This window comes from Panthera pardus, unplaced genomic scaffold (assembly GCF_024362965.1).
Source record: "Panthera pardus isolate Hobbes unplaced genomic scaffold, ASM2436296v1 HiC_scaffold_24, whole genome shotgun sequence".
NCBI lineage: Eukaryota > Metazoa > Chordata > Mammalia > Carnivora > Felidae > Panthera > Panthera pardus.
In genome coordinates this window covers 62,844,989-62,855,752 of record NW_026526810.1, presented here as the reverse complement: position 1 = coordinate 62,855,752, position 10,764 = coordinate 62,844,989, and the positions used below count along the sequence as shown (strand labels likewise).

Here is a 10,764-nt window from a genome sequence, read left to right as displayed (position 1 = left end):
TTTGAGTCCGGAGTTAGACTCTGAACTGACATTGTGGAACCTCTTGGGATTCTCTCTCTCCCTCTCTCTGCCTTTTCCCCACTCATTCTCTTTCTCTCTCTCTCTGTCTTAACATACATAAATAAACTTTAAAAACATGCCAAAATTATAAAAGAAATGTATAAAGAAGTTTTTATAGATAGAGAAGCTAAGTAGATAATTTATTCATTTTTTCAAATTTGCATTAGAAACAGTAGTGAAGAGAAGATTTTTTTAAAGTTCATTTATTTATTTTGAGAGAGAGAGAGAAAGGAGAGAGCATGAGTGGGGGAGGAGCAGAGAGGGAGAAAATGAGACTCCCAAGCAGGCTCTGCACTATCAGCCAAAAGCCCAAAGTAGGGCTCCATCTCACAAACAGTGAGATCACAACCTGAGCCGAAATCAAGAATCAGACCCTTAACCCACTGAGCAACCCAGGTGCCCCAGTGAACAGAGGATTTAAATGCATGTCTTCCAGAATGGAGATGTCATGCTTTAACCATTGATGATGACAGAAGAGGGTTTTCCTATCTAACAATTACATCTACTGTTTCCTTATACAGAACTTGAAATACATTAAAAGTTTATTCCTTAATAATGTCCAAAACAAAAAATTGCCTCTTTGAAAACATCATCTACAAAGTGGGTTTTGAATTTATATGTCGAGTTCTTATCTTCTTAATGGCTGCTTTTACTTCTTGATTCCTTAATGTATAAATAATAGGATTTAAGAGAGGTGTGAAAATTGTATAAAACACAGAAAGAATTTTATCTACAGAGTATCTGCTGAAGGGCCATACATAGATAAAGACACATGGGGCAAAGAAGAGAGTCACAACCGTGATGTGTGCCGAGAGAGTGGAGAAGGCCTTGGCGGAACCACTAGCAGCACGGTGCCTGACTGAGTGTATGATGACCGTGTAGGAGACAAGCAAGAGGAGGAAGCAGACCAGGGACAGGAGGCCACTGTCAGCAATGACCAGCAGTTGTAGCATGTAGGTATCCTTGCAGGCGAGTTTGATCACAAGGGGAAGGTCACAGAAGAAGCTGTCCACCACGTTGGGACCGCAGAAGGGCAAATTCAACATGAAAGCCATTTGACTAGATGAGTGCACAAATCCAACTGTGTAGGAGGATAGCAGCAGCCCACCAAGCACTCGGGGGTTCATGATGGACATGTAATGGAGGGGTTTGCATATGGCAACATACCTGTCTATTGCCATGGCTACGAGCAACATCATCTCACTCCCACCTAGGAGGTGCATGAAGAACATCTGAGAATAACATCCCCACCAAGAGATGGTCTTCTGCTTTCGGAGGAAATCCACAATCATCTTAGGGGTAGCAAAAGAAGCCAGGATCATATCAATACAGGAGAGGTTGATAAGCAGAAAATACATTGGTGTGTGAAGGCGTGAGTCAAAGGTCACGGTGACCAAGATGAGGAGGTTTCCTAACACAATCCCAGCATAGACCACAGAGAATCCTAGGAAGAATAAAATCTGAAGATTCTGAGATTTGGAAAGTCCCAGCAAAATGAACTCAGACACCACTGAATGGTTCACCCTTTCCATGTTATCAACTTTATGTCATCATAATCAAAATGAGTAAGAATTGTGGGCAGAAAAGTTGTGTTTACACAAAGGATGGTTCATGTTGGTGTCTAATTTTGATACTCAGACAGGTGAACTTAAAGCACCTCCCACTTTTGGGAAATTTTATTGGTCAGTGATATTACAAATGGCCCAGAGCAGCATTCCAAACAGTAAGAAGAATTCAGACTATACATTTCTGAAAGACAAAAACAAAAACAGCACATGAAATCACAATCATATAGACTGTGAACTTGGATTCCAAAGCCCTCAATACGACACCTAGCTGAGTTACTCATTGGGCAACATATGACGAGTATCTCCTTTTGAGGGTTATTTTTCCTCCTCAGTAAACAAACAAACAAAAAATCAAACTCCATGATACTGAATGCCTGTTTGTGCTATAAAGATCTCCATAAATAAGATAAGGATCATGGTGGGTTCCACATTCACAGAATATTATTGAGTTTCTTAACCTGGAAATGATAAATGTAGAAAATATAGCAAGGATTCTAGAGACCCATACTTTGAAAGAGATTCTGGTAAAGAACAATTAATTAATGTCTTAAATTAAGTCTTCCTTATAAGTTTTTAGGTCCTGAGAAAAGCACATCTTCTCTTTCCTGCTCCATTCTTGCATGAATCCCTCACAGCTTATGCTAATACCAGTGATGGTCACTGCACATTAGTAGAGTCAAACCATGAATTTACATATGTATACATAATATATATATTGCATACATAATTCATTCACTCAAAATTTAACATTATTCACCTCAAATGCCTCTTCTGTAATTTTAAGCAGGATATACCAAGGATGTAGAAAGTCCCCAGCCAAATGGAACTGAATTTATTTTCTTTTCAGTGTGTATTCATTCATTCATTTGTTTAGTGCTATACAGAGGACCACTGGTTAGCTTGTGCATGTTTACTTATCACAGCTTCAAAATGATAAAATGAGGTAATTGAGGTAACTGACTGATGTGGGTAATAGAAATACCATTCTTTCACTACAGTCATCTAAATTTATACCATAGCTTTCCCATCAGCCCAGCCTTATAACAACACTGGTTTTGTTGGCTTTGTTCTTAAAAAAATATTTTCAACCATAATAGTTCCTCAGTTATCTAGGTTCTTAAAAAGCTCCTGCAGTAATTAAAGCCTTCCTTTTGTGCCATTGTTTTTTACCAGAGAGGGGAAAATACTTTCATAGGAAAGTGCCTCATGTGAATCCCAGGAATAGCGTTGCATCTCCTTTTCCCATATTCCCATCAATTTCCTGCAATTTATGCTCCCAATCATCAGAAACAGAAGGAAGAAGCATCATAATGCTGTACACTCTGTTTCTCTGAGGCAATCCCATGGGTACATTTATCCAATTGGGGATGTATTTTTCCTACATAGACATATCCTCTGGCCAAGTTCTTACTCTGAGAAACTTGGATTGACACAAATTTGGTACTAAGCCACATTAAGTACATAAAGTTATTTTCATGTTTAGAAAAGTTGTATCTTCTTTCAGTTTTATGGGTAATATTTAAAATATCCACACTACGCTTTTTGAAATCTCATTTTTAAAACTGCATTTGAGGAGAACAGGATAGACTTCAAATATACATGAAATAGTTTATACACATTCTTGCATATTACTAATATTTATTGAAGGAGTGAATGAATGAATAAAATATATATGAATATTCAGGATCTACATTAAAATCAGTGTTAAAGCAAAATCCATGTAAATTAGGAATTTTAAGCATATTTACTTTTAAATGTCAAATTGGATGTTGAAGCATTTTTAAACAGAAACAGAATAACCATTCCAATAAAATTGTTAGAAGTACGTATTTTTCCCTAATTTATTTTTGAAAAGGATCAAAGTAGCTTATGTGAATGGAAAAGAAAACATGGCACACAGAGCAGCAGGATATAACAATCTATTTCCTGGATAAACAATCTATTTCCTGGATATCCTCTGAGAACAGTAATATACACATTAGTACAATGTGTGTGTGTTCTTTGTGTGTTGTGGGTACTAGTATATGTTTACATTTATATGCTTTTTATTAAAACCATAGTGTTCAATGCTATTTATTGAGAGAATAGTGTTCACATGTATAGTTATTTTCCTTGGGTTTGTCAAGGAATTGACATTAAAAATTGACATTAAAAATACATTTCTAAGAGCACATGAAAATCCAAATCATTTTATGGCTATATAGAATTGCATTTTATTGATGATGCATAATGTAATTACCCCACAAATATAGTTTACTTTTAGGAATTGAACATTACTCAAGAATTCTGTTTTCATCCTATCAGTGTCTCCTTAACAAAACAATTACCTAACTCCCTTATTGCCGGAGACCTGCTCCAGCAGTCAGGGTCCTGTTGGGATGGGTGGACGTCGGCGAAGGAAGTCACACTTCAGTTTCTGCACATCAGCCTTTATTGCAGGTAGCAAAGGAGTTATTTAATCACTTGGGGACCGGAGTCTAAACAGGTGGGGGATGATTAATTCTACATGGCAGGCATGAGGCAGGCATGTGTGTACCGAGATATATAGTCTAGCATGATTATTTTTAGGGAAAGGGGAGGGTACAAGGTTTATAGAAAGTTTCACATAAGGTAGATACAATGAAAAGAAATCTTTAACAATGTCACAAACAGGATCATTTATCTTATTACAATTCTCGTGTAAAGTTCACCAGGTTCCCAGGGCCATGATCCTCCCGTGAAGTAAATATTTAACTTTTCTAAGAAACTTTACAATGTTGTTGTGTTCATATTGACGCAGTCAGAGTTTTACAATTTATTTATACACATTAGGGTACAGGTTGTCTTCTAATCCATTGTACACTTCACAATGGCAACCTTTAGGATTAGTCATAAACTTAGGACACAATGCATTGCAATATCTTGGCCAGGGGCAACATTTAAACATATCTTTGACTAATTTCCAAGGAACTTTCTATGCAGTATATCTAGTACTAGTAGAATGACTTACAGAATAATATTTCTGATTATAAATGAACCCAATACAAGGTGATTGAAAACCCCCTTTCAATTTCCTCTGGTAAAGTCCCCTCATCGCATGATTAGTATAAGGGCCCCAATCACTCCACATACACATATTACCCATGGGATCTTGTCTATATTTTACATATGTCTCCCATTTCCAGGCTTCCCCAAGAGTCAGAGCTAAAGAGGACAGTAAGAGCAATAGCAGCATGTGGTTTAGCGATGGTCCACTGCCTTGCAGTGGTTTCCAAAAGAGGATCTTTATCCTCATGGCAGTGCTGAATGAGACTTCATTCGGCTGGTTCCTTCACCTTATCAATCCCCAAGTTAACCTAGTCCTTCACAATCAGCCTCTCATCTACTCTAAATATCCAGTATTGTTTTCTTATAGTGCCAAAATACAACTTCTGTTTTGGTAAAAAAACAAATTTGTGGTTTTCTGTATTCCCCGTCCATTTCTTTTTTTCTATCCGTACATGTTTTCTTCTTTTTAGGTAGACAAATCCTGTCCATATAGCCTTATCCTTCAGGACACCTTGAGGCCTCTCTTTTATAAAACCCATACCAATTTCCAGTGTATTTATGGTCCATTTCATGTGCTCTACCATTTACTTATTCACTAGGTATACCATGTGCATTAGGTGTAAATATTCTGAAATTGAAGGAACACTAGATTAAGAGCTATGGAAATTTGTTCTAATCCAAGGTCTCTCATTTTTGGTGTTGTGATTCTTCTTTCCCCAGATCACTTTTAAGCTCCTTGAAAATAGATCAATTATTCTTATATTCTCCATAATAGGTGTTACAAGGGTCATCAATAGAGATGTTGATGAAGTGAGTGAAAGCTGACAGATATTTAAAGAGAAAAACTTTGGAATAATGCATTAGTGATAACTGTAGAAAAGATAGGTTTATTCAAAGTCAAAGAATTTTTCTACTTTTTATGTTTTTTTCTGCTTTGATAGTGTAACTTGCACCAATCTGTAATATTTGTTTAAAGCACATTTTTACATATTAGTTTTTACTCTAAACCATAGACATAGACACACATGCATATACATTCTCCCACACACTCCCTACAAGTGTAGAAGAGGCAAGGGGTGACAGAGTAAAAAGAAAAATTTTATGTTTTCAAGGGAATCATTTTGATTATCTGCCCAGCATCCCCCCTTCCCATAGAAAAAAAGTTCTTTAGCTTTCTTCTTACTGTAAACAACTTTCAAACTGTTCTAAAATGGCTGAGGAGAAAGATATATAAACAGCATTTTATAAAAAACAAATGAAATCAACATTTGATTCTTAATTCTAAGACACAGACTCACCGTGCAGAAAATATAGTTGAGCTGAGTATTAGAAGTAGAAATTTAATCTACAGATCACAGGCATCATATTATGAAGAAAAAGGACAAATTGTGATTGATCTACAAGTTGCTTGATCTACAGAGAACAATCTGTCAAACTACTTGAGAATATATGAGTAATTTATTCCATTAAAATGAATGTTTAAAAAGTTTTGTAATCTTAACACAGAAGAATATGAAATAAAATCTATTATGGCTTAGTTTTGCCAAAAATCATATTCTTGTCCACATGATACTAGTCATCTGAGCTGATATTTGTTGTTTGTTTGCTTAACAGAACAGGATAAATTGAAGTGTTAAGTCTAGTAGGTTTATAAGCACAGGGAATAACACATTTCTTTGGAAAAAAGAAAAAAAGCAAAGATTTCATTCAGCTACCTACTTCTTGAGGCGTCACCATTTGGCATGGATTGGAAATGCTCTCAAATGTATATTAGTAATGATATGGACATTATGAAGTTTGACATGAAAATTCTTTAACAAATGGAAAATAACATCACTTGAAGTATATCAAAGTGTACTCAATTATTTAATTTGCCCCATACTGTCACACTTATAATGAAAATATGCTGTATTTGTATGACAACTAGAATGATAATGCCTTCTAGAATTCTCTAATGTTATCATGGTGTTCACCTAAAGAACTTTTCACATTTGACTCTACCTATGAACAACGGGATTGAAACTCAATATCTAGAAATGGTTCTATATTTTTTAATGTATGTTAAAGCTTCCCCTACAACTTACCAGTTTTACAGTGTTTCAGAGCACTACTTGAGTCAGACACATTGAAACCTGGAGAGGTTCTCTTTCCAAAAATAATAGTATTTCCCTAAAATAATGACAAATGTTAATATTTTCTCTATTTTCTCCATAAAGAGTCATATATATTGAGAGGGTAATAATATAGATGTGATGTATTTTGAGACCTAACAATACCCAACTGATGATAAATACCAATGGGAATTATTAAAGATGCCATGTTGTTTTCCCTGAATGACAACAGAGAAAACTTTTTATGGCATTGCACACTTATAGGAATTGACATGTTTTACTATCAACAACAGTTAAGCAGAGGACTATAAAACCACTATCAGGTCTGGAATGTTCCAAAATGAAAACTTACTTGAAGAGTATTAAAAAAGGTCAATCACAAACACATAGCTACCTTTTACTGTATATTACACTTATGCCTGGCATTATTATAAGCATAACTGGGTCTATCAAAACAGAAGATATAAAGATATAAAGCTGGGGAACTGCAGTCTCCCCATTTCCTTAGTCCCACCTCTGGTTCTAAGAAATGTTTCCTGTGGAGTATCTCCTTGGCTCTCTTTCATATCCAATTGAAAAATATATCTATCCAATATATTAGCCATATGTTCATGCCTCTTTCCATGCCTATTTAAAGTAACATTGAATTTCTGTTTCTGTGTTTAATGAGACCACTGTTCCAAATGTGATATGAAATGTGATATAGCCAGATAATCCAATGTTACTTTGGTCCCTTTTGTAGATTAGTAAAAGCAAAGTGCCTTTCTTGATCAGAGGAATTGTTCCACATGAAATACACTGATAGACTCTCCAATATTATAAACCTTTAATTGTATTTTCGCTGGCTGCTTCTGTAAGATTGATAAGAAACCATGCATCACAGCCATTAACTCAGGAAATCAGTGGGTGAGCCCTGATGAACTGATGGAGCCAACTGCTCTGTCCCAGAGAACCCTGAGGTGGCTGGACAGATTGAAAGCATAGGTCCTGGCTGGGTTTGCCAACATTATTGCTAAACAAACTTGGATAAACTCATTGCAAGACAAAACAATAACTCAAGAGATAAGGGTTTAGAAAAGAGGGAAAATTTTAGTTCCAGGTGCCTATATCTGTGTAAACTGGCAGGTTCAAGCCTTAACAACTGAGCTCTCTGCTTGCAAGGTGGACACCTAGAATTTTTTAGGACAGGTTTAGGGGGTTACATGCAGGAGAGAAGGCAGGGAGCACATGATCACAGATGAGGTCAGTATATGTTTAGCCCCTGATCATGAGCAAGGAAGGGGATATGGGGGGATGTCTTCTAAGCATTCCATTGCTATCAGGGTTTTTCTGATAAGGGGACTGGAATGTTTCATTCATTGTCAATGTTCTAATAAAGTGCGATATAACTGTTGGGGTCTATAGTTGAGCAAGAAGTCTCACTAACAAAAGGATAACCAAATCCTAGAGCTGAGTAGGTGTCAGTTCTACTGAATCCCTGTTTTTAGACCACTGGGGCTTCTGGAAGGAGTCCAGTATGATTTATTTGCTGGTTTTGTGCAGACCCTTGACTTCAGAGAAATCTGCCTAAAATCATCAGTAGGTGGTTTCTTCCTATGGATGCTGAGTTAAGCCCACAGTGTTCACACTAATGGCTTCCGTGGGTATGAGAGAAGTATGCCCACCTTTTCTCTGTTTGGATATTTCCATGTCATTTTATTTCATTATCCTCAGTAGCTAGTTCAGGAATCCCTAAACCATTTAACATAAACCTCAACATTCCAATCTCCTGGCTCAGCACCAGGTCTTTTTTGGGTGGTTTCTGTATGATTTGTCTTAATCTTCCTCTAAGTTCCCATAAATGTTTACATGACTGAATGCTGGAAGTGAGAATAGTTTTATTTTCCAATTACCTAGAGCCAGTATACTTGCCCCTATAGCAAGACCCCTGGCTTAAGAGACTATCAACATCTAAAGGTGTCATTGGCCCATGAACCTAATTCCTCCTGCAATGCTAAGTAAGGGTACTTGACAGCATCCACCATGCAGATTTTCCCTTACCTTCTTCCTCAGTTTTACTGTCTTCAGGACTTACAGTGGTTGATTTACAAACAATAACATGGCCTTCATTTTGCAAACTACATCAATAAGCAAGGAGCATGTTTTAATTTGACCAAGTGGGAATAAAATGGTTTAAACCTGGGCCGTCCAAGTTATTAGCCACTACACATACATGGTTATTTTAGCTAACTACTTTTTCTTTCCTTCTTTCCTTCCTTCTTTCCTTCCTTCCTTCCTTCCTTCCTTCCTTTCTTCCTTCTTCTTTCTTTCATTCGGTTGTTCTGCCTTTCCAGCCCCATTTTCTCTCTTTCATGGTTCTAGAGTTTATATTATGCAACTTTAAATTATCACATTCTAGTATCTTCAAATAATATTATTCCATTTCACATATAACATACTGAAATTCTCTACTGCTTCTCCCCTTTGTACTATATTATCATGTCATCATTTTATTTGTACATATTATAAATGCAATAAATTGTCATTACAGCTTTATTTAATATTTCTGATGGCCATGAAATATGTAATCGTTAATTGCTTGAAAATGTCTTTATTTCACCCTTAATTTTGGTATAGAATTCTAGTTTGAGAGGGTTTTTTCTTTTAATATTTTAAAGATACTTTGCATAGTTTCTGAAAAGAGTCTAGAGTTATCAATTTTTGTTCTTTTGTATAAAATGTATCTTTTTTTCTGACAGATTTTAATATTTTATAAATTGCTCATTTTCAGCAATTATTGTATGTCTTGAAGTGATTTTCTTTTTTGTTTTTCCTGAGGCATTCAAACCTAATTTCGTTCTGTGAATTTATACTTTTTATTCGAGTTCTTTAAACATCATTTCTTCAAATTTTTTTCCTGTCATCCCTAAATCCAATACCACATGTGTTAAATCATTTGACATTTTTCATAGGTCACTGAGGCTCTGTTAATTTTTTCCACAAATGTTTTAGCTTCTGCTTTAGCTTAAATTGTTTCTATTTTATTTTGTTTTTAACTTAAAAAAAACTTTTTTTCTTTAATGTTTACTTATTTTTGAGAGAGAGAGACAGTGAGAGAGACAGAATGTGAGCAGGGGAGGGGCAGAGAGAGAGGGTGACACAGAATCCAAAGCAGGCTCCAGGCTCTGAGCTGAGCTCCAGGCTCCAGCACAGAGCTCATCATGGAACTCAAATTCAGAAATGGTGAGATCATGACCTAGGCTGAAGTCAGACACTTAACCGACTAAACCACCTAGGTGCCCCTTTTCTTTTTAACTTTTTAAAAACTATTTATTTATTTATCTTGAAAGTGGGGGGAGGGACAGAATGAGAGGGAGACAAGAGAATCCCAAGCAGTCTCAATGCTGTCAGCTCAGAACTCCACATAGGGCTCAGTCTCAGGAATAGCAAATTCATGACCTGAGCCGATATCAAGAATTGGACGTTTAACTGACTGAGCCACCTAGGTGCTCCAAATTGTATCTATTTTCTATCCAGGGATTTTTGTTGTTGATGTTCCTTTGTCCTTCGAATGGATTTTTTTGGTTTCTATATAGTATTTTGTAGCCCTAAAACTTCCATTTGATTTTTTTTAATATTTTTATTTTTTTTTCTCATGTTTATGTCATCCTGTAAATTCCCTGATTATTTAAAAAATGCCTATTGTAGGGTTATATATAGGGGCAGAGATCCAACATGGCAAAGTAGAGGGACCTGAAGTTCTCTCGTCCCTCAAACACAGCAGAGTTGAGGCCAAAGGACTTTGAATTCCAAGAATCCAGGCTATGACGTGACTGAGACATCTTCAGGGGCCCACGGGGACAAACTGGCAGGCCATAGGTGTGTGATTGCAAACTGGGAGAGATAAAACGGGCAGTGTAGACACGGATAGGAAGGATCCCCTTGTGCAGAGAGCCAAAGGGAAGAGAAAGAGAGACTGTGGAAGTATTTATATGGACAAGAGAAAAACCACAGACCGA

The 10,764-nt window shown here is 36.4% G+C and overlaps 1 protein-coding gene across 1 annotated transcript; it reads right to left on the bottom strand.

Moving 5' to 3' along the window:
- Positions 1 to 653: 653 nt before the first annotated feature.
- On the bottom strand, positions 654 to 7,603 carry LOC109255618 (olfactory receptor 4K13). The gene is made up of 2 exons (XM_019430448.2): positions 7,591 to 7,603; positions 654 to 1,600 (listed from the first exon to the last, which is right to left on the bottom strand). The coding sequence occupies exon 2, from the start codon at positions 1,590 to 1,592 to the stop codon at positions 654 to 656; it is 939 nt and encodes a 312-aa protein (XP_019285993.1). The 5' UTR covers positions 1,593 to 1,600; positions 7,591 to 7,603.
- Positions 7,604 to 10,764: the final 3,161 nt, after the last annotated feature.